The sequence below is a fragment of the Cricetulus griseus genome, chromosome 3 (assembly GCF_003668045.3).
Source record: "Cricetulus griseus strain 17A/GY chromosome 3, alternate assembly CriGri-PICRH-1.0, whole genome shotgun sequence".
Lineage (NCBI taxonomy): Eukaryota > Metazoa > Chordata > Mammalia > Rodentia > Cricetidae > Cricetulus > Cricetulus griseus.
In genome coordinates this window covers 100,424,542-100,448,923 of record NC_048596.1, presented here as the reverse complement: position 1 = coordinate 100,448,923, position 24,382 = coordinate 100,424,542, and the positions used below count along the sequence as shown (strand labels likewise).

The 24,382-nt window shown below is 42.9% G+C and overlaps 1 protein-coding gene across 4 annotated transcripts in view; it reads right to left on the bottom strand.

The window, feature by feature from the left end:
- Uvrag (UV radiation resistance associated) overlaps positions 1–24,382 on the bottom strand; it is a 253,318-nt gene that overhangs the window by 217,312 nt on the left and 11,624 nt on the right. The window contains exons 1-3 of one of the 4 annotated variants that reach the window (XM_027407740.1): positions 23,271–23,423; positions 12,849–12,966; positions 2,200–2,234 (exon numbers count right to left, since the gene is read on the bottom strand). In XM_027407740.1, the coding sequence (XP_027263541.1) occupies positions 2,200–2,234; positions 12,849–12,966; positions 23,271–23,408 (291 nt within the window). In that variant the 5' untranslated portion in view covers positions 23,409–23,423. Of the gene's footprint in view, positions 1–2,199; positions 2,235–12,848; positions 12,967–13,676; positions 13,798–23,270; positions 23,424–24,382 lie in introns of those variants that run through there. The other 3 variants (XM_027407742.1, XM_027407741.2, XM_035442366.1) reach the window with 3 other exon arrangements.

Below are 24,382 nucleotides of genomic sequence, written 5' to 3'. Positions count from 1 at the left end.
GCAACATAGAGGCAGTTCAAGTGTTAATTTATCCAGCCACAATTCAACTGAAGCAGAAGTGACTTAGAATCTATAAAGAAGCATTTATACTGTGCAGTTCACTCCCCAACTGAAAAACAGCTCTAGTCACAATCCCAACAATTGTTCTGGTAAATTGTGCCTTGTGTTTTCTCTAGAAACTCATGCTCTAAGATTTGTTTGTGCAACAGCAAGGCTCACTGACTTCTATGTGAAAGCCAAGCTGAGGGAAGTGTATATGGGTGGCATGGCTGGAGCCTTAGAACATCAGTTTTATGTGTCACAAACTGTGTGGCTAACATCAAGTTCCTGGCCCATTTCCTCAATGTGAAACAAGAATACGCCTAAACTTGCAGCATTAGCATCAGTGAGAAATATGTACAGAACACACCTAACCCGCTCTTAGATCTCAGATGGCAGTTAAGGAAACTCACGTAGAGAGCTTCCAAACACCCATCGGTTCTGTGGATAAAATCAACTTTAGGGGATCCACTAGCCTCTCCCACTATTACTTCCTCAATCATTTTAGTTAATGCCTACTCTAATGACCTGTCAATCACAGTAAGGAAACAACCTCCACTTGAACCAAAAATCAATAACAACAGAAATAATAATAACTTGGGGGGTGGGGGAAGGGGTAGCTAGCTGAAGCCAAAGACAAGTAAAGCAGAATTACCAACATTAACTGTTACTGGCTAAAGGGGTGTGAAAAAGAAACATGACTCTGACATATAACTTGGAGACACATTTCCATCTCCTCCCCCATCCCTGCCTCCCACCCACCTCCATTTCTATTTGTTTGTTTTGAGGGAAAGAAGGACTGGGGAGGGGGAGAATGAGAATCAATGAAGTCCTAAAGTATTTAACCACCAGGTGGCAGTCTTCAGGAAGCCCTGTGCCTACAAGTACACCCTTAAAAACAGCTATAACTGTTCAACTACTGTTCAGCTAACCATACTGCTGGCACTAGACATTCTAAGTTTAGAATATCTACCTCAATTGCAAAAACAAACAAAAAAAAACCCACAATCCTGTATATGATTTCTAGCAACATTTAAATTTTTTAAGACATCAAGTGTTCACAATAATCGGAATTCTCATAAAAAAAAATGCAGTGACTATGACTGAAACAATGTTGTAAAAACCAGAAACTTTAGCAGATTGTATGCATACTCACAGGACTGCACACCTCCACAGATTCCAGAGAAAGAAATGCCATCTCCACTAGGGACACCCAGGAAAATATTTACCGAATCCTGATACACAATGCCTTAAACTAAAAGCCAAATATGTTCACCAACAGAGGAAAATGAATGGATTACCTATTGTATTCACTCAGTAGAATACACACAACCAAATCAAATACACACCACACAGGGTCAACTGATCATGACAACCAAGCTGACACATGGTGACTTCAGTCACCAGACCACTTACTACATTATTTCATTCATATGAAATTCAAAAACCTGCCGGGCGTTGGTGGCGCATGCCTTTAATCCCAGCACTCAGGAGGCAGAGACAGACGGATCTCTGTGAGTTCAAGGCCAGCCTGGTCTCCAGAGCGAGTGCCAGGATAGGTTCCAAAACTACACAGAGAAACCCTGTCTCAAAAAAAAAAAAAAAAAAAAGAAAAAACCAAAAAGTCAAAAACCGGTAAAAATATCAAGACTACTGTGCACACTCACATGTGTGTGTGCACACACTTTACAAAGAAACATTTCCAAACAGAAAAAAGAGGCATGCTTGGTTCTTTGTTGTTTTGCTTTTTGTTTTTTGGTGACAAGGTCTCACTGTGTGGCTGAGGCTGCCCTTAAGGCTCACAGTCCTCCCGCCTCTTCCTCCCAAATCCTGGGACCATAGGCATGTGCACCATGCCCAACTAGACACTTCAGCTTTCTCACAGAACAAAGCTTTTATCCCCAAGAAAGAAAGTCCTGAATACATACAAAGGCACAAACTATTCTTAGGAGTTTTGCCAAAATAAATACAGAACCAAAAATAGTTGGAAATCATGCAAATGAAGTTTTCAACAACAATAAAAAAATTCAGTCATAACTTAACAACTGAGCAGATCCATCCATATACCATAACACAAGAACTGGGCCTCAGCTTACACCACTCACACTTTAGAAATTGGTACAGGTCATGTCACATGGACCTGTCAGAAAACAAACTTACCAAGGAATTCTTAATCACTTCACTTCTATAAAATTCTGGAAAAAAGAAGAAAAAGAACAGTAAGTGATATGAAAGAAAAGAAAACAATCTCATTAGATAATCCCTATAAAACTTTGATAATATGACCCAGTAAGGCATCTAGAATACCTTCGAGGGATCTAGGTTCTCTATTATTTTTTGGTTTGATTTTTTGTTTTTGTTGTTGTTTTGTTTTGTTTTTTTTTTGAGATAGGTTTCTCTGTGTAGCTCTGACTGTCCTGGAACTTGCTATGTAGACCAGGCTGGCCTTAAACTCAGAGATCCACCTTCCTCTGCCTCCCAATTGCTGGGTTTAAAGGTATGTGCCACCACTGCTGCCACTAACACCTGGGAAAAATCTTTTTTGGAGGGGGGGTAGGGGAGTGGAGGGCCCTCTATTATCTTTATCAATAAAAATAATATAGAAACAAAGATTAGATAGAAGTGACTTAAAGGGGGAAAACATCACTGAAGCAGATTACAAATTTTTCTGATTTAATTTCACAATTTGTTACCTGTCTCCTTCTGTAGCACATTCTAATTTAAGCCCTTAAAAAAAAAATCAAATTTTCTTCTTCTTTTCCCATTTCCACTCATTCCTTTCCCCCTGTACACAGTAAGCAAGCACATACACGTGTGTGGTCATGTGGGGGCCTGAGGTTGGGTATCCCATTATTCTCTCTAAGGCAGGATATCTCACTCAAACTCCAAGCTCCCCCACACCCTAGTGTGGCTGGCCAGCTTGCCCTGGGGACTCCATCTCTACCTTTGCAGGCTGGGTTACCGGTGGAAACGGCACACTCACCCAGCATCCACACGGGTCCTACGAATTCAGACTCCAGTTCCCACCTCTCTGTGCAGCAAGTGCAGATGGCCACTGAGCCATCTCCCCAGCCCCCACTTCTACGATTCATGATGGTGCTCTCCACTCCTCCCCAAGCACCTCTGAAGCACCACCTTACACAGCTGTGCAGAAGGAGCCAGAAACCAAGCGACCTGAGCTTGACTTCTGCTTGTCTCTAACATTCCATCTATTCATCTTCTGCAGATCCAGTCTCAACTTGGAAAATTCGAATAAGCGAAGTTCTTCTGTGAGCATTAAGTTTCTTGAATCCACACACCTTCATATATATTAGTCAATGTTACAAAACCCAAGACAAAATAAAAATAAGCTAGAGGTTCTGATAGACATTCCCAACAACCCTGCTCCCAGTGTTCCACAGCCACCTGTCCAAGTTAGCTCTGTTGCCACTGTCAATGCAGAGCCTAAAGAACTCCTTAGTTCCCGGCAGCTGCAGGGCAGTATTTCCCAAGTGTGATACACAAACCACTGGTCCTTGAGATGATCTGAGGTGACACATGGACAAACATTTGTTTCTACTGATTGAAATGTATGTCTTGCACATCCTACTTGTAACTGTAGGCCCATAGTAACTGTGCCTCTGTCCTGCAACTACCATCTCCTCGTCACTTAGAACTGTCCCTGGCACAGGAAGAGACACCCGACAAATTTTGTTTTTATGAATGAACAATCATGTGACCAGGTGTTCAGGTGGGTTGCTTCAAGTGACAGAAAAGTGAACCTCTTCCAGCAAGCTCTTGTCATTAAGGCATTTCTGTTTGTTTGTTTGTTTGGGTTTTGGTTTTTGTTGTTGTTATTTTGTTTGTTTCTCTGTGTAGCCCTGATTGTCCTGGAACTTGCTCTGTAGACCAGGCTGGCCTTGAACTCAGAGATCCACCTGCCTCTGCTGGGGGTTAAGGCATTTCTTAGCAGACAGGCTACCTGCATTACTTTATCCTCATCTTCCAACAAAGGCCATTTTTGTTGTATGTTTTTGAGAACTATTTATAATACATTAAGTGAAAGACCAGGTGCTGAGAGAGGGTTTTCAACAGGATCCAATTCTTCTAATTACCCTAACAATTTTCATCTTACGTTGCAGGTTCAGGTTACTTACATTCACTAGCTGAATAGTAGGGGTTCATTGTTGTTGTTGTTGTTATGAATAACTGTTTGAAATAAGAAAGTTCTATATTTTTAAAAGGGAACATCCTGAAGTTGCTACAAATTTTATCATCTTTCAAATAGTTCTAGAAATAAACAATCTTTTAAAGATGTATAGACTAAACTGTGTGGCTTTACAGAACAAACCATTAGAAACAAAATCATGAGATCTAAGGACAAATGGGGTCTATGACAGACAATGACAAATCACTCTATACTGGCTGGTTTTGTACGTCAACTTGACACAAGCTGGAGTCATCAGAGAGAAACGGGCTTCAGTTGAGGAAATGCGCCATGAGATCCAGCTGTAAGGCATTTTCTCAATTAGTGATCAATGGGGGACGGCCCAGCCCATGGTGGGTGGTGCCATCCCTGGGCTGGTGGTCAGGGGGTTTTATAAGAAAGCAGGCTGACCAAGTCGGGAACAAGCCAGTAAGCAGGTCCCAGCCATGGCCTCTGCATCAGCTCCTGCTTCCAGGTTCCTGTCATCCTTGAGTTCCTGTTCTGACTTCCTCCAATGATGGACTACGATCTGGATGTATAAGCCGAATAAACCTTTCCTCTTCAACTGCTTTTTAGGCATAGTATTTCCTTGCAGCAACAGTAGCCCAACTAAGACACACTCTCTAACTAACTTGTACAATTTCTTCATTTAGGGAAACACTTATTTCCCCAGTACCATACAACTTTATTCTTTTCGTTCATTCTCAAATGTTTAATCAATCACTACAACCACTTATCACATGACTGTAAATATACATGTACATATATTCTAATATATATCCCATACTCTTTTCCGTAGGAAAAAGAAATCCAAAACGGGATTTTAAAGAGGTGTTCTTATGTCTTCAATTTTGTTTTGTTTTTGTTATTTCGGTTTTGCTCCTGTTTGTCATTGTTTGTGGTGTGGAGACCAAACCCAGGGCCTCATGTCCACATTGCCAATATTCTACCAACTAAGCTATATTCCCAGCCCTAAGTATTTCTTTAATAACAAAGTCTTTTTTTTTTTACTTTCCAGTTAATACATGTTTATTCTTTTTTTAAAAAAAAATTACTACATTTATTTACTTCATTACAAGTATGTATTGCTTTAAAAGTGGAAAAAAAACTAGGCTGGGGCATGCTGGCTCAATAGTAAAGCACTTACTTGCCTAGTTTGCATGAGACCCTTACTTCAACCCCCAATACCTCGAAAGATTAAAATGTAAAAATAAGATCAGTGAAAAGAGAACAAAGACATATTTTACCTCTTTTTTTTAAAAAAGAATAATTTAGCTTCTTCTACAAAGTGTCTAACTCAGACTGTTCTCACAACATAGCTCTCCACTTCTCAGAGAGGAACAGGGCTACTTCTTCCAAAATGATGAGTGGCTAACTGTGTGAACCATCCAAACTAGACAGTTTACCATCTCCATTAGTGTTCCACACTGCACTGGGTAACTGCAAGGACTCTGCTCAGCAGAAGGAAAGAGATCAGAGGGTATGAGCAGATCTCCAGAACACTATGTCTGACCTATGCCACCATCCTGTTACATCTAAAATAACAGAGTGGCAACAGGGGTTGAAAACAATGAATTCAGAATTTTGAGAATAAAATAAAATATGTTCTGCCTTCAATCTCTCATATGTAAGGTTAATGACCTACATGGGCCAATCATTGTCTCATTACCTTCCTAAAAAGAATAGCACCCAGGAAACAACAGGATTGTTATAAGTCAAATAATAAAATACTAGATTAAAAATACCTTATGAGTCATGGTGCTTATTAATAAACTTCTATTCATCTTATTCTCTTTGTAAGATTTTATTTATTTATTATGTATACAACATTCTGCTTCCATGTATATCTGCACACCAGAAGAGGGCACCAGATCTCATAATGGATGATTGTGAGCCACCATGTTGTTGCTGGGAATTGAACTCAGGACCTCTGGAAGAGCAGTCAGTACTCTTAACCTCTGAGCCATCTCTCCAGCCCCTTTCCATTTGAATATAGTCATATACCAAGTGAAGGGACTTGCTCCCCTTTCGGCAGCCATAACAGCCGAACACGTGCTTGCCATAAACCTGCCTTGGTCACTTAGAGGTCAGATGCCTGTCTCGTGACAAGGAACCCATCAGAAGTTAGTCACTAGAAAGTCAGATGCCTGTCTCCGTGACAAGGAGCCAATCAGAAGTTAGCTGGTGGCGCTATGCTTTATGACCCTGGGTGTGCTTTACGGATAAGCGCACAGCAATGACGTAGAGAGCATAGCAACCACCCTGGGAGGGCCTATGGGCCATAACAGCCAGTTGACCAATCAACACAGGGCAAGCCCTCCAAGCCTGGAGGCACACCAATCCTGAGTCTGTGCGTACCCCTAGACACTCCCCTTACGCTGTCCTATAAGATCTCTTGGGACACCCTTTGAGCCGTCTTTTGCTAGCCGTCCGCCATGGCGGGTGGGTGAAAGACCCGAGCTAACATGGGGTTAGCTCGTTAAATTACAATAAAGCCTTGTGCAGTTTGAAGCAAGCTCTCGAATCCGCCTGGTGATTGGGGTGACCTCGAACGTGGCCTGGGACCCCGGATACTTGAGTTTTCGGGGGTCTAACACAAGTAGAACCTCAAAGGTATTCTCAGAGCCTTATGTCCACACGGATCACTGTATGCAAAAGCTTTTCTAGACAGCCATGCTCACAGCTAAAGGACCAGACAGCCATGCTCACACCTAAAGGACCAGACAGCCATGCCCACACCTCAAGGACCAGACAGACATGATCACATGCAAAGGATCACACACCCATGCTCACACCTAAAGGACCAGACAGACACCCATGCTCACACCTAAAGGACCAGACACCCATGCTCACACCTAAAGGACCAGACAGACAGCCATGCTCACACCTAAAGGACCAGCAATGAAGAGACTGCAGAGCATGGTGCTCGTGGCACATGCTGCTATGCTGCGTTCCTTCATTCAGTAAATGAGTGCCTCAACCTCATGCATAATAGAAATACAAGCTTAACCTAAACTGCAAAACTATTTTTCACCTATTAGATTGGCAAAGCCTCAATAGCTCACATGATCTATTGATAAGGTTGTAGGGGAAAGCACACACATAAAGCAATTCCCATCTAGTAAATTTTGCAATACCTATCAAAAAAAAAAAAAAAAAAAACCCTTCTCTATGAGAACTCCCCTTCCTAGAATTTACCCTACTGGCTAACTAACATAAAATAATGTACTTGTAAAATTAGTCAATGCAGTATTTTGTGCAACAAGAGACTGGAACACCTAACTGACTGCACAGGGCCAACTGAAAAAAAAACTGTAGAGCAGTTAGTCACTGCAAAAAAGTTCATCAGAAACTTCCCCTAAGACATGCTAAGTGAAAAGTGCTAAGTGCACAGAATCTATGACACACGGTGTGGCATCTGTGCAGGGAAACTGCTGGGAATGGAGTAAGAACGTCTTATCTTTCTTCTGTTTGTGCAAATAGTGCAGGAAAGACAAACAGGAAACAGATAACTGCGGTTACCATGCCAGAGTGGTATGGTAAAGGAGGTTGATGGAACACAGGTGAAACCTTCGTTTATGCTTTGAACCATAGACTTCATTACCTATCAAAAAAAATTAAATTGAAAATAAATGGAGGGAAGGGGAGGAGAGAGAAGATGCACCCAGCATCCTTCTGAGTATCAGAGACAAAGCAGTTAAAGAGACCTAAAAATGTCCGTCCCTATGGAGCTTATGTCTACAAGAAGGAAAGCAACATTAACTAAACACACCAACATCAGGTGATCTTAAATACCTATGGGGAGGAATTAAGCAAAAAAACACAAGCAAATAGAATAGTGAGAATTTGTAAAAGGGTTAGTCAGCAACCAAGGCGAGTGGCTCTCAGGAGCATGGGGAGTAAAGGCCGACAGGAATGTGGAAGGGCTTGTCAGGTAGGTACCTGGAGGAAGGTGTTCAGGCCAAAGTGCAGACAAAGTGCAAAGTGTTCCTTACATGGAAGGGAGATAGAATGTCAGTGTGGCTGGAACAGAGACAGCAGGAGGACTAGACCTTCGGGATGGATGCTCATGAGCAGCAGGAAGTGAGTTCTGAGTGGTTGACAGAGGACAAAAGGATCATGGCCTTATTTAGAATGAGCTAAGAAACCACTATAGCAGTTTTCTCCCTTTGTGGTTTTTTTGAGACAATGTTTCTCTGTGTTGCCCATACCGTCCTGGAACTTTCTATAGACCAGGGCTGGCATTGAACTCAGAGAAAGATCCACCTGCCTCTGCCTCCCGAGTGCTGGGATTTAAGGAGTGCAGCACCACCATCCAGCCCCATGAGAACATTTTTTTGGAGATGGATAACATGATCTTCCATTTGAATTGGGTCTGGGTTGAAGACAGACTGGGTGGGAGAGCCTGGCAGAGAAATATCAGGAGAGCACTTAGGCCATCCAGGCAAGGGAGGACAGTAGTATAGAGGGACAAAGAAATCATCACCAGAAAAGCATCACCGAAAGGCTGGAAGTGGGATATAAGAGGAAGACAACAACCTAGAACAACTCCTGGGTTTTAGCCCAGAGAATGGAGTGGTCATTTTCTGAGAGAAAAGTACAAGGTCAGTGAACTGGCACATCAGAGTCTCCGTCTTGAACATAACAATTGCCTATTGACTCCAAGGGGGACACAGCAGGCAATGGATGAAGGATATGACCTCAGAGGAAAGGTCATCAGAGGATGAACTTGGGTGAGCTCACAGGGGTTGCACAGAAATCTACCTCTGATGTATTCATGCTAGCTGGTATTCCAGAAGAGGATGGGCACTTAAACACTTCACAGGCAAGAAAATAATTATGACTAAAACAAGCTAGATGGACTGAAGAGACAGCTCAGTGGCTAAGAGCATGCCCTGCTCTTACAGGATTTGAGTTCAGCTTCCAGCACCAAGCAGATTACTTACAATACTCCAGCTCCAAAAGATCTGACACCTTTCTTCTACCCTCCCAGACACCTACACTCACATGGACACATCCCCAGACAGACACAGACATATACATAATTTTAAAAATAATGAATCTTTAAAGGCAAACAAACAAACAAACCCTTTAGCTAGATATGATGGCTCATACCTGCAATCAAAACACTTGGGAGTCCAAGGCAGAACTACCATGAATTTGAGGGACACCTTGACTGCATAGTAAGTTCTAGGCCAGCTTATGCTACCAAGACAGACCTTGTCTCAAAAGTAAAATAAAATAAAATTACAAATTTGAAATTTCCAAGTTTAAGAGAGAACAGAATTAGAACTAAATCTCCATTCACCAACCCAGACTTTGTTCTGAACATATATCAAATACTATTTGATGTGAACTACTTTGAATGTAGACAATCCATGAAAACTAAAAAGAGACCAAAGAATGTCCCCTTATCTACTATGAATTCAAGTGAGATAAAGAGCAACTGAGAAGCCAGCATTTCTGATAATCTTAAAACACACACACACACCTCTTGTAAAACCAGGAGATGAAATAGTTCAGGTGGTTTAGGAAGAAGAGCCAGTTGATCTTTCTCATGGTTATTCTGTACCAACGAAGCTAATAAGGACCAGGAACTATTGTTGACTGTCATGACATCCACCCAGAGAAGGTAACATTAGTCAGGATTACTAGAAAGACTCCCCAGCTCCTCTGATGAGAGTTAAAAATGCCCAGAAAACACATTTCATTCCATCATGACTGGATAAAGCAGAGAGATGTCTCAGAAGTCATCAGTCATCTCATTCAATGAGAAATTAACTAAAGCTCACAGGAGGAAACAGGGCCCTAAGAGGTTTCTGAGGAAGTACAGGCTCTCCCATTGCAGACCGGGGTCATGCCTGGGCACTGGCACTGCCATCGCCTATTTGTATTGATGATCTTTTCAATGGTAATCATCACCAGGCCTGGTGTGATGGCACACACCTTTATACCAGTACTTGGGAGACAGAAGCAGGCAGATCTCTGTGAGTTTGGGGCCAGCCTGATCAATGGAGAGAGTTCTAAGCCAGCCAGAGCTGAGAAAGAAAAGAGAAAGGAAAAGAAAAGTAATCAGAGCCAGAAGAGACAAAAGAGCAAACACAGTCATTCTGCTTCCAGGTTTACATCATGTACTAAGTACTGCTCTTGGCCTATCAAAAAAAGATGTTAGAGCAGAGGTCTTGAAAATCAAGATTAAAACAGTGCCACAAGGCATCACACTATCTCTCAGGATCCCACTAGAAATCTGCAAACAAAATCTGCAACACAGGCAACCTCGAAACTGCAATGCTTACTTCTGCTGCCACTGGGGCTGGATCACAGTCACCAGCCAGTCCCATCACAGTCACCAGCCAGTCCCATGGCTGCTCTTTTTAGAAACCAGTATAAATAACACTGCAATTCCAATAATAACGGCCACCATTTTCCAAATTCCCAGAATGCACCAAGTACACTCATTGTTGCTGTCACAGTTGACACTGGAACAAGGACACAGAAGTTTTATTAAGATAATTAAGGACTGGGGATGGAAAGATGGCTCAGCAGTTAAGAGCACTTACTGCTCTTGCAGAGGACCTGGTTTTGGTTCCCTAAACCCACCCTAAGGTATCCAATATGCCCGCATCTGTCCTCCAAGAGCACCAGGCACAAAGTAGTACATAGAAAGACATGCAGGCAAAACAAGCATACAAGTAAAATAAAAATAAACGACTATTAAAAGAAAAAAGATGAGCAAAGATTAGTTATATAGACTCATCAAAAATTAAAATACTTGCCCAGTAGTGGTGGCTCATGCCTTTAATCCCAGCACTTGGGAGGCAGAAGCAAGCAGATCTCTGTGAGTTCAAGGCCAGCCTGGGCTACAGAGTGAGATCCAGGACAGCCAGGGCTACACAGAGAAACTCTGTCTTAAAAAAAAAAAAAAAAAAAAAAAAAAAAAAAAAAAAAAAAAAAAGTATTCATTGCCTTTTGTTTGCATAAATCAGCTAATAAATGCATCTTACCAAGCATTATCACATTTTCTTTCTCAATCCTCATAAAAACCCAAGTTACAGGCCGGGCGTTGGTGGCGCATGCCTTTAACCCCAGCACTTGGGAGGCAGAGACAGATGGATCTCTGTGAGGCAAGGCCAGCCTGGTCTCCTGAACGAGTGCCAGGATAGGCTCCAAAGCTACACAGAGAAACCCTGTCTCGAAAAAAAACAAAAAAAAAACAAAAAAACAAACAAAAATAAAAGCCCAAGTTACCTACTTTATAAGACATGGTTATCTCTGTTAGGTCTCAAACCCGGAACAAACAGCTGAGGCACCTATTTAACATATCAAAGTGGACACTGGCTGCCAGGTTCTTCCTACAGCCTCAACCCAACAGGGTCCTCCTGGATGGTATACCTTATCCCCTACCCTAAACTTCTCCGGCCCAGATACTAGGCTGGGCTTCCCTGCCTGAAGCTGCCCTTTCCTTATAGTCCAACCATTTTGGTTACCTGGCCTTTTTCATCTACCCTTTACCCCCCTGCTTCTTGGTCTGGCTGCCCCCCCCCCCCCCCGTCCCCTCAATGGCAGGTCATGGCCATTCTGGGCTCTCCCAGATGTCCTTGCCTCTAGCTATCTCTCCCTCTTTTCTACAATAAACCTTCTACTCCACCACACGTAGGAGCTATCATGTCCTTTCCTTTTTTATTTCTTTTTTTCATTCAATCTCCAAAAAAAACTTTCACCCAAAGAATGAAGCCAGAGGCGTCTGTCCTTGTGTCTCTCCATCTTAACCCAATGGCAGGGGAGCAAAACTGTGCCCTAGTCCTCTGGCACCATCCCACCTAATCAACTGATGGCACCCTAGTACTTTCAACTCAGCGTGTGTCCCAGAGATGATTGTGATCTTGACTCAAATGATTGATCTCCTCTTAAAACTGTCACTTCTAGAAGAATCCTCAGCATAATATGTACAACTGAACTGGGGGCTGTCGAGATGGCTCAGTGGTGAAGAGCACTTGCTGCTCTTTCAAAGGACCCATGTTCTATTCCCAACACATACATTATGGTTCACAACCATCTGCACCTCCAGTTCCAAGGGATCTGGTGCTCTCTTCTGACCTCCAACGGCACCAAGCACACATGTGGTATGCTTACATGCATGCAGGCCAAATGCTCACACATAAAATAAAACTAATAAATCTAATTTTAAAAACTGAATTGGAAGAAACCAAGCCATTCTAAAAATGACCCCATATACATAAATCCAAACATGAGAAGATACCAACTTGGTTCCACAAACTTGGTCACTAGAAAGGGCAATATTTTAAAGAAATATAAAATTAGTATAAGATACTAGACCCCCATTATTTTTTTAAATGCTAGGAACTAGACTAGTAACATTCATAAAGGGGGAACAAATTTACTTAACAACTGGAATGGCAACAGTAACGCTAATCAAGGAGAGACAAACTTACCAATGAAAAGCTATTCCCTGGAACTGCCCACTGGCAACATACATCATCTACTTGAGATGTTCATAAAGCATAATTAACTTTCTAATAGTCAGTAAAAGAAGAAGGAACTGCAAACCATGTGTGTTACAACAGTAGAAAATGTGACAACCAACAAGGCTTGAGTCCCTTACCTTTATATATCTTTTCATTATCACACAAATGAAGAGTGAAGTAGGTATCAAGGAGCTGGTGGCCATTTCTATTGACAATATTCCGAGCAGCAATGTTCCGGAGATGCCGAAGGCGCCGCTAAAACAGAATCACAAGTGAACAGGCATTCAGCTTTTCAGTCCTCTATGTTTTGAAAATAGCAGTTCAAAAAAACACAATGGAACATGACAGGTTATCCCAGGAACTGTTTGTTGAGCCCAAAACATAACCCAGTCTCCTATTTATGCCTCAGCATGTCCTATGCTAAACAGGAAGCACACCTTCCTCATCTCACTTAAAGAGCAGTTACAGGCATGGAATGGAAACAGATAAGAAATGCTGTTCTATGTGCATAGAGATGGAAGAATAATGTTGAATGTCTTTCCCCAATCACTTCTTCACCTGGTTTCTCACTGAACCCAGGGCTCTGCCTGCCACCATGTCCCCAGAGCTGGACTCCAGGAGCACACCACCACAGAGGCATCCACCTCACCTAGCTTTTTACATGGCTGCTAGAAGCCCAAACCCAGGACCTCATGATGTATAGCAAGGGCTTTACCAACATCCATGTTCTCAGCCACGTGAAATCTTTTTGAAAAAGCACAACTACCATGTAAGTGAAATTCACCTGCAAGAGTGTTCATATCTCTGGGACATAAACTAAAAGGAGACTTGGCTTTCCCCACAGGCTTCAGATAGTTGTGATAAACATATGCCCCTGTTATTAGTTTAGCCTAGATGCCAGGTCATTTGCACAACTACAAGAGGCCATAGGCAAAGAAAAAAAAAATCTAAAATTAGTAACTCACTGGTTATTCCGGCCAGCCAACAGCCCTTCACCAGCAGCCCACCAGTTCCTATTTGCTAATCAAGGCTAACGTCCTTCAGTTTCACTAACCACGATGCTTGAATTATGTGGAGTCACTGTGTCTGAAACATAAAAGCACCATAAACAGAGCTCCAACAGAAGTACAGAAGACAAGCTGAAGAGCTAGCACAATAGTGTCATAGCAGAAAGACCATACTGGCAGAGCCAGGCACAGTGGCACGCACCTGTAACCCCAGCACTTGGGAGACAAGAGACAGGATCACCACATGTCCAAGGCCAGACTGGACTATTAGCAAGTTCGAAGCCAGCCAGGGCTACATCTCAAGAGAAATGAAGATGCCAGTGCTGAAGCCTGAGCATATCATGTTCACCCCTCAAAGTGAGTTCTCTTAAGAGACTTAATAGAGGCCAGCAAGATGGTGCAGTGGAGAAAGCACTTGCTGAACAAGTTCAATTATAGACACTTCCTGATTCATTAACTCCTTCATTCAAAACTTTTAACTGGGAGGTGGTAAGATGGTTCAGTGGGTAGAGGCACTTGTCACCAAGTCTGCTGATCTGAGTTCAATACTGGGAACCTGCATGGTAAAAAGACTCTCAAAAGTTGTCTTCTGACCTCCACACATTAGCCATAGCAGATGCATTAAACACACACACACACACACACACAGAGAGAGAGAGAGAGAGAGAGAGAGAGAGAGAGAGAGAGAGAGTTTAAACTAACAAGAATTTTCTGTAAACAACAATCACAGCCAGACAGTAGTGGCGCACGCCTTTAGTCCCAGCACTCGGGATGCAGAGGCAAGTGGATCTCTGTGAGTTCGAGACCAGCCTGGTCTACAAGAGCTAGTTGCTAGTTCCAGGACAGCCTCCAAATCCACAGAGAAACCCTGTCTCGAAAAACCAAAACAACAAACAAGCAAACAAAAAACCAACAATCACATCTCATTTGTTGCATGACTGCCAATGGAAAACACTGCCCAAACTCTCAGCAATAAAGTGCATATACCCTATCAATTTGACCTCTTCAAGGATCAACCAAAAGACAATGCTGAGGGCTGGGGATGTAGTTCAGTGGCAGACTGCTTCCCTAGCAAGCACAAGGTACTGGGTTCAATTCCCAGCTCTCAAAAAATAAATAATTTGGGCTGGAGGGGATGACTCAGCCTACTCCAACTCCACTGGCCCTGAAGCTGGTACAGGACCAGAGAGGCTGGCTGTCACCTTTCCATCACAGTGCAACCAGAGAATGAAAGGAGGAACAGAAGAGCCAAGACCAGGATTCAGTTCCACTAACACAGTTGTCTCTGGATAGATCATATCAACAAGTAGTAATTACAACCCTATGAATTCATAGTAATTTCATCCCTATGAATCAGTCAAAGACCACAAATTTGGAAAGGACTTAGTACAGTAGTAACTGTTAAATAATTTATCCAGGGCTGGCTATGTAGCTCTGCAGTAGAGCACTTCCTTGCCTAACACATCCACACCCAACCCAAGGCCCTAGATTACATCTCTACCACTGCATATGAAAAGACAGACTTTTTTTTTTTAATCCCACAGTGTGCCTAGTAGCAAAGTAGAAAGAAATAATTTGATTTGGTTTGATTTGATCTGGTCTGGTTTTGAGCCAAGGTCTCTTTTATGTTGCACGGGTGGGTCTCCAACTCCTGGGCTCAGGAGATCCTCCTGCTTCAGCCTCAGTTTTAAGACTACAGTCACAAGCCACCAAGCCCAGCTCAAAGAAATGCTTTTAAATATCCCCATTTCTGTTGGGTCAATCCACTTCTGTTATGTAATTTGGAACCTTAACACAGCATACAAAACTTTATTTACAGTCAGTCAAATCACACCCCAGACTAACGAAACCCAAATCAATTTTCAGTAGTGGCAATAGCTAACTGGGCTTCTCTGTCCTTCCCACGTGCCATCTTTCCCTTCCTGGTACCTGAAGTGTTCTGGCTTCTCAGGTGTAACGAGAACTGAGGCATCCTTACCGTGTGCCTCGTTACTGATGGAGATTCACTCTGGGAGCTGAGGATCAAAGGATGGTAATTTTCATCTGACACCCCTTCCTGTGCTCTTGTTTAAAAGCTAAAAGGCTATGGGTCTTAAATATAATTACTCACAAGTCACCACCTCAAACAAAAGCATCTCATGGGCAATTTCGATGACTCCCTGTAGGGGGAAATCCTATTTAGAGGTACTGCTGACCACACCTGCTTGGGCGTGGTCAGAGTGACGTAGCAAGGGTTTAAGAAGAACAGAGGCACGCATGGGAGTCCCTTTTTTCTCCCTTCTGCCTGGCTGAGCAGACTAGAAGACATCTTGTGCAAACCTAGTCACTGGCTCCCTTGCGTGAGTAATATTACTTAATAAACTACCTGTTCTCAATCTAGTTCTGACTCCACATTGCCTTCGGCTTTAACTCCCATTATGATTTGGATATGAAGTGCCCCCAAAGAGATTCATGCAGTAAAGGCTTGGTCCCCAGCTAGTTTTGGACTCTAGGTGGTTTGGGGGACTTTAGGAGGCAGAGCCTGGAAGTAGGTCACTGGGTCATGTCCTTAGGGGTGTCTTATACTCTGTCTCATTCCTGTCTCTCTCAGCTTCTTGTCTATCATGAGGTAAATAGCTTCTGCCACCCACACACCCCTGCTGCCATAAAAGCCTGGTAAGCCATGGGTGCAGGATTAGTGGAGTCAAGAACTGTCAACTAAAACTTGTGAGTCAAAATGGAACTTTCCTCCTTTTCAGTTGTCTTGTCAGGCTGGACACAGTGGCAGATGTCAGTGACACTAGCCCTTGGTAAGTGGAGACAACCAGGAGTTTGAGGCCAACCTGGGCTCCATGAAACCCTACCAAAAAGAGGAGGAAGAAGGGCTAACGAAGGACAATTAGAATGTTCTGACAGATATTTCATTACAGTAACAAAAAATCTAACACGATTCTCAAGTCATCAGTGAGGTATTTCCAAAACAAACTTTGAATCCAATTTGTTTAATTTACAAGAGCCATTACAGATCGACAACGTACACAACAGCCATTAATACAAGGCCCAGCCGAGGGGGTTAGGGGGGAATAAGGCTACAAAAAGGCAGGCCACTGGAAAAGGGATAAACCATCAATGAACACATGAAAGGAATATACAATCATGACCCTCATTAAACATAGAAAACCAAACACTCCCCTAGGTGGCAGACCAGTTTCCAAATGTGGCTCATGGGCATCCCATGGCCATGCTCTCTTGAACAGTGCTGCTGCTGCTACACCACAGGAAGAAGTGTGCCGTATATGTGGGCACCCTCACACATGGCAGGTCTGTCACCATGGGCCAAAGAATTCTAAGTGACTATGATGGCTTCCCCCATCCTCTTGGGATGCTCTTCCCGGGAATCCCATGAACACACAACACAGAAGACAAGCAGCTGCATGGAGGAAACTCTGTGTTCATCACAGCCCCAACTGATCCCAGGAGGCAAACCAGGCCTGCAGCCTCTGAGCCTCCAGAAGTAACACCAGCAGACACCAGCTGTTTCCTCAAAACCCTGGCCAGACTGTAGGTTTAGGAGCAAAATAAATGGTTTAAGCCACTAATTTCTTTAGTTGTTACACAACGGTGGATAACTAAAGAGCTCTATCTGACTAAGCAGGCTATGTTAGCGTCTGTCAAGGTTGACACAAGTAAGAAAACCACTATAAACTGTTCACTTGAAGCAAGGACACTTAGAGATTACCAAAATTTTCCAGTACTGTTTAAAAAGCAAAAATTCAGTAAACCTGCTTAAATGTTTTCCATACGACGGAAAACATATTGCCATTTTAAAAAGGTCACTTAAGTATGGGTATGAAATGCCAAGGGAAAAAATGTTAACTATTCATAGAAAGAAATACAATTATACTCCCTGAATGTCAGAGATCAAGAGTCTTTGAGTTTGAAAGGGTCACGGAGTAACTTCTAAGCTTTCCAGGGCACATCAGCCTCTTCAGATTTCTTTCTAGTCTGCTTACGGCCCTTTAACGACGTAGATACATTCTCAAGTCATCGGCTGTTAGAAAGTCTACTGCTGCTGGTGTGCTGACTGCTAGTGCAGACCCTTAGGAGAAGGTTTCTTCACAGCATCTGCATTAGAAATGTCTTCACACTCATCCCAGAAACCTTCTCTATTCGCTCAGCAAGCACTCCTGGTTTCTTTGCTTTCTTGGTTCAGGCATTTATTCTCAGGCTGGAACCATGCTTTCTTGGGCTAAGACCCAAGTGAGCTCAGATAAATCCAAATTCCTATTCATTTGTTTTAACTTTATGGAGGACAAGAAAATGAAGCGTTGAAGAAAGTCTCCCACATATCCAAAGAAAGCCAAGACAGTCAATCACTGAGACAGGGGTGTCAGTTTGCCATCAAGTCAGACTTTTCATAAACAGAAAAGCCCCTCGGGCACTGCAGCAGCACTTTCCACCCATTTCTCCCTGCCTCCAGTCCCACCAGAAAGAGCCCTGGGAAAGTTCTGAGAGCTGGATGCTTTAGAAACTGGGGCTGACACCTCCAGCCCTAAGCAAATGTTGCAAGAGTCAATGTCTCAGACTTGATCCAACAACACATCTCCCATGAAACACCTCACAGTTCTGGTTCCAGTGCTTTCTCTGGCACAAATTACACAGCTTCTCCACTGGAACCTTTATCATTAACACTGCTTTGAACTCCAAATTAGCCCAAGAATTAGTTTAATGAGTCGTTCACTGAGCACTTCTAACTTATGAAACAGGCTTCTCCAGGGCAGAGACACAGCAGCCCCTCTGAACGTCAGGCATTTCTGTACTTTCTTACCTCTACCCTATTCACCTTCAATCTTGGCTTGAACCTGCTCATTTCTTCCATTTGCCCTCGGCCTTGCTTTGAAGAACAGGGCTCTGGCGTGACAAACAGCACAGCCACATACATATCTCTTTCCCCTTCTCCCAGATCAGTTCTTCCATCTTAGTGATATTTTCTTCACACACTATGCTTAGGCACTATGGTGTTGTGGTATATTTCCACTGCACTCTGACACTCCCAAGACTTCGCCATAAAGTTAAACCTTGAATCAGAGGGCAGAGCCAGTGACTAGCTGACTGGAATTGGCCATAGAGAAGCCAGCAATTTGGATAGAGAAGACATACAGGAAGGAAAGGGAGGGAACTTGAGTTTGACACTTCCTTTTGGGGGAAGAGACCTCTCTTGCAGTGTTCTCAGGCCACTCAACCTCTCTGAGCTAGCAGGTTTTCACCCCAGCCTTTGTATCCCAAGTCTTTTTGTTTGTTTGCTTGCTTGCTTGCTTTTGTTTTATGACACAGGTTTTCTCTGTGTGACAGAGCACTCATACACATAAAATAGGCATAAAAATTTAAAAAGTAATTTCTGGTGTGTTATTATTATATAGTAAAGTAACTCCAGAAAACAATATACTATATTGTGCTTTGAGGATTTTTATCTGTTGTTTTATTTTGTTTTTAAGACAGGGTCTAATGGGGCTGGATAGATGGCTCAGCAGTTAAGAGCACCGGATGCTCTTCCAGAGGTCCTGAGTTCAATTCCCAGTAACCATTTGGTGGCTCACAACCATCTACAGTAGGTTCTGATGCCCTCTATTGGCATAAAGTTGCACATGCAGACAGAGCCCTCATATACATAAAATAAATAAATCTTTTTTAAAAAAGAAAGAAAAAGACAGGGTCTCACTATGTAGTCTTGGCTGTCCTGGAACTTGCTCTGTAGACCAGGCTGGCCTCTGCCTCCCAAGTGCTGAGATTAAAGGCTTGTGCCACCATGCCTAGCTCACTATATATCTTGAAAAGCTAGACAATTTTGAATGGCTTCATCACAAAGACGTTATGTACATAAGTATACTTATTTCAAAACACCACACAGTATTCCATAAATATGTTCAACTCTTATGTCTTTGTTAAAATATTTTACTTTAATTTTTTAAACATCAATTTAAAAATACTGAAATGCAAATAACTAAAGCATAAAAGTACCCAGAGAATCTTTGTAAGTTCAAAGATCTAAGAATGACACAAAATTTAGATGTAATAAAAGAAAAATAAGATACTATATAAAAATGTTATAAAGGTCAGAAAGACACTCAGTGGGTAAAAGTGCTTGTCACACAATCTTGACACACTGAGTTTCGCCCCTAGGACCTCCAGTGGAAGGAGGAACCGCCAAAGTGGCCCCCAACCTCCACTCGGGTGCTGCAGCATGTTTATATCTGTACATCAATCACATGGACACTCGAGCATGCATGCATGTGCACGTGTACACACATACACACACACACTAACAAGTAAATAAAATTTAAGAAGATTTTTTAAAGGAGCACAAAATTGTTAGTGCTTTAAAATTATACATGACAACAGAACATGGCACACCTGTCATCCCAACACTTCAGAGGCTAAAGCAGGAAAGTTACTGTGAGTTGGAAGCCAACCTGGGCTACACACTGAGTTCAAGGCCAGCCTAGGCTCAGTCTCAAAAAAATACAACAAACAAAACCAAAAAGCAACTCTATGAGACAAAATGGTCAAGTGCAAAGGAAAAGGAAAACAATAACCTGAGGAAAATATTTAAACTCACACAACAAAAGCAATTTCACTGACACATAAAGAATTCCCAGTGTTAGATTTCTGCTTAAATTACAAGTACGAGAGAGATGAGACATCAGACTATAGAGATACATTAACCAGTTTATTGTAAGGCGGGAAAGCTATCGAGAGAAATAGAAGAACAGAGCAGGACAGAGAGTAAGAGGAGAGAAGAGACAGAGTTAATGGCTGACCGCCATGGTAGGTCGCTAGAGAGAAGAGAAGCAGAGAAAGAGAGAAGGGGGAGGAAGTTGGAACTTTTAAAGGGAAGACTGCGCATGTGCACTGAGGTTCCACACATGAGCAAAGTCCTCAGGCAGGTCCGTAATTTGTGTCGAGTGGTGATGGTGTAGCATGTCCCTGTGCATGCCCCAACTGTTGTCAGGGGGCGGGGTCTGTCTCGTACTTCTAATTCAAGCAGAAATCTAACACCTAGTAATTCCCAAGAAAATTCCAGTAAATGGGAAAGACTATGAATAGATACTTAAACATGGAAAATAAAATCTCATGTACAAAACAGATGCAACGAAACCAGTAAAATTGGCACAGGTCAAAGGGGCTAATATCATTCTGAGGCAAAACACTGGCAAAGCAAGCACCTTGCAGAGCAACTGGCAAAAGCCTACACGAACAGCAACCTGGCAACATCTAGACAAGAAATGCACATATCCTTCAACACACAACCCCACTTTTCCATCTATGCTAAAAATATACTTGCAGATATGCATGCAATATGATACGCTGAGTTTGGATCTTTCTTCTTTTCAGTGGTTGGGGCAGACAAGGTCTCACACTGGCCTTGAACCCCCCTGCAGTCCAGGCTTCACTCAAGCTCTAGACCCTTCTGCCTCTATCAACTATAGTTCGGATCTGTCTCCCAGAGTGATGTTTTAAAAGGCAGGTGCCTAGCAGGGTGATCACTGGGGGTGTGTCCATGAAGAAGACAGTGACCCCAGGTCCTCCCCTTCCTCTTTTGAGTCTTGCTTGAGAGGGAAGTGGTTCTTTCCTGAAGGAAATGCCCCCCTGCTATGATTGGCAGCATCGCCACAGGACCAAAGCCACCTGACCACAGACTGAGATCTCAAAATCCATGACCCAAGACATTCCACTCCTCTAGGTATATTACAAACACAAAGCTAACTAACACAAATATAATAAAGTATGGCTCATATCAGTGAAAAACTGCACCACCTGTGAAGGGACCAGACCCCACCCAGCTCCCTGCTTTGGCTGCCATGACAGGTGGCAGAAAAGACCCAGCAAGAGGTAGGCCTCTGACTCAGTACATGTTGCTGAGTTTCTGGCCTTCTGACCTTGCAGGACCTGCCTCAGTCACTAGGAGGTCAGATACCCTCCACATGGCAAAGAACCAATCGGAAGTTAGCTGGCAGGCTCTGGATTTGCTTTACGGGCCCTGGATGTGCTTTACAGTAACAGTGCCGTTCAGAGCATAGCAACTGCCCTGGGAGGGCCTATAGGCCATAGCAACCAGTTGACCAATAAACACAGGACAGGTTTCCAAGCCTGGAAGTGCACCAATCCTGAGACTGTTATGTACCCAAGACCCTCCCCTTGCTCTACCCAATAAATTCCTTGCCTCAAAGATCCTTTGGGTCCTTCTCACCCCATCTACTGTGTCGGATGGATGAAGGAAGCAAATTAATACAGTTAACTCATGAAATAATAAAATACTCTTTGCTTTTGCATTGGAACAGGTCTCTTGGTAATTTGGGGGTTCAGAATTTGGGTACAAGAACTGGTAGTTATAGATCCTATAGTGAAAAATGCTGCATGGCCATGACGAACAAAGAATGTGGTGGCAATGAAACAATAGTAAGGACACTATTAGTTTCTCAATAGGTTTTTGGGTTTTTTGTTGTTGTTGTTTTGTTTTGTTTGGTTGGTTGGTTTTGGTTTTGATTTTTGGAGACAGGGTTTCTCTGCATTGTTTTGGAGCCTGTCCTGGAACTTGTACTGTAGACCAGGCTGGCCTCAAACTCACAGAGATCTGACTGCTTCTGCCTCCCAAGTGCTGGGATTAAAGGTGTGTACCACCAATTACCGGCTCAATAGTTTATATGATCACTGTGTTGCCATTTGTGTTTCACTGACAGAAAAGAATACAATGATGTAAATCCTGGAGAGGCTTAAGAATATAAATGACAACATTACTTGCCCCAAGGGAGAATACAGTGGTGGGATGACTGGGCACTGTATGATTTCATACACATTTTATATGTGAAAGCAAAGAAATGTATTCCCTATTTTTAAATGAAAAATAAATTTACATTTTAAAAAAACAGATGGCGACAAATCTTTAAATGCAGACATATATAATGGCCATTCCCTGCATGAGTGTGATACAGTGGGATGAGCTCTAACTACAACAGTAACTCCAGACTTGAGGGTTGTTCTACACTCACTAGTGAGCAAATCACTGGCTGTTTCCCTTCCCATGGAATGTAGACATTTCCATCTGCATACCTATGGGAGTTACTGGGGAATAAAGCAAGAGCTGTGAAAGCATTCTGCAAAATCGGTGAAGAACTTCATAAAAAACTTCATGAAAATGAGCTGATAGGCCTGGGGAGAGGGGTGTGGCTATCAGTGGGAAAGTAACTGGACCTAGGATTGAAGAGCCGGATTTAGAATTCATCTTCACAGAGATGAGAAAGTAGAAGTAAAACAGACCTGTGAAGCAGAAACAGTCAATGAATAATTCCAGAGCTGCAGAGCTGAAAGGCCCCTGAAGGTCATCTGAGCCCTGCCTCACCTGTGTTCAACACGCAGAACACAGTCCTAGTACAGCACTGGCCTAATCCAGCACAGCCCATATTTTATCCAGGTCCCGGGTACTTCAAATGCATATTTTCAATGGATGCAGAGATTTACAGCATCAGACTTATTTTTTAATGAGAAACTTGAGACCGAAGTAAAGGGAATACTCACGTTGTTAATAAGAAGCAAAAGCGAAACTGGGCCACAGGCCTGATCTCCCAGACGGGTGCACCAAGCTTGCCTCCCAGACACCGAGCCTGGGAGGCCTCTTGTTCTTTCTTTCAAGTCACCTGTGTTCCAGCCAATCATAGCCAGCCAGCCATGCTCATCTCCATCTTCTCAGCACGATGGGCATGTGGCTCTTTGCTGTCTTTCACTCACTGCCTCAAGGCTCTTGCCACACTAGGAAAAGCAGCTTCCTTCTCCTGCCTCCATATCAGCTTCCTCTTCTGAAAACAAACTGTTCAGTTGCAAATATCAAGCCAAGGACAATGTCTTAAGAAGGTCCAAGGCACTGAGACATTTACCTTGAACCTGCTGGTCCCAGGCATGCCCTACAAGCCAGAACTCGCTCTTTCTATGGCAGAACTTTGATTTCTCTTTTCTTATTTTTTCGGCTACATCCTTTTCTTTGAAACTAACCCCATACCCCTTCATGTAACAAGGTCCTCTTATTCCTCTCACTCTAATCAAGCTTTACCAAAAGTCCGAAGGCTCCAAAGCTCCAGTGCCATCTTTAGTCCCCAAACCCTTCTCCACCCACAAACGTTCTCGTTTTTCACAAAACCCCCCTTACACGCCACATCCTAATAAATCATAATGGTTTAGTATCTCCTAACTACTGGTGATTTGCTAGCAACACCTCTGAATACCATTATTACAAAAAGACATTGAAAAACCCCAAGTACTAGGAATACAGGTGTGTGCCACCATGACAAACAAAGATGAGGTTTTTTGGTAGGTTGGGTTTTTTTCCTTTCCTTTCCCCCCATCCCCTTCCTTCTGCTATTTGCAATGAAAACCCAGGACTTCATGCAAGCTAGGCAAGAGCTTTACCACTGAGCCACATTGCTAGCATTGACACTTTTAAAAGGCAAAGACTGTATTCTTTGTCAAAAAAAAAAAGTTGACTAAATATAATACCTGGACAGAGTCTAGATCCTGAACTGAAGGGAAACCAAAGACCAGGTTTAAAACATCTCCAATAAGGGCTTTGTCCTTGGTATAACACTATTGGAAAGTGGAACAAACTTCAAGAGCTGAGATCTAGTGGGAGTATTCAG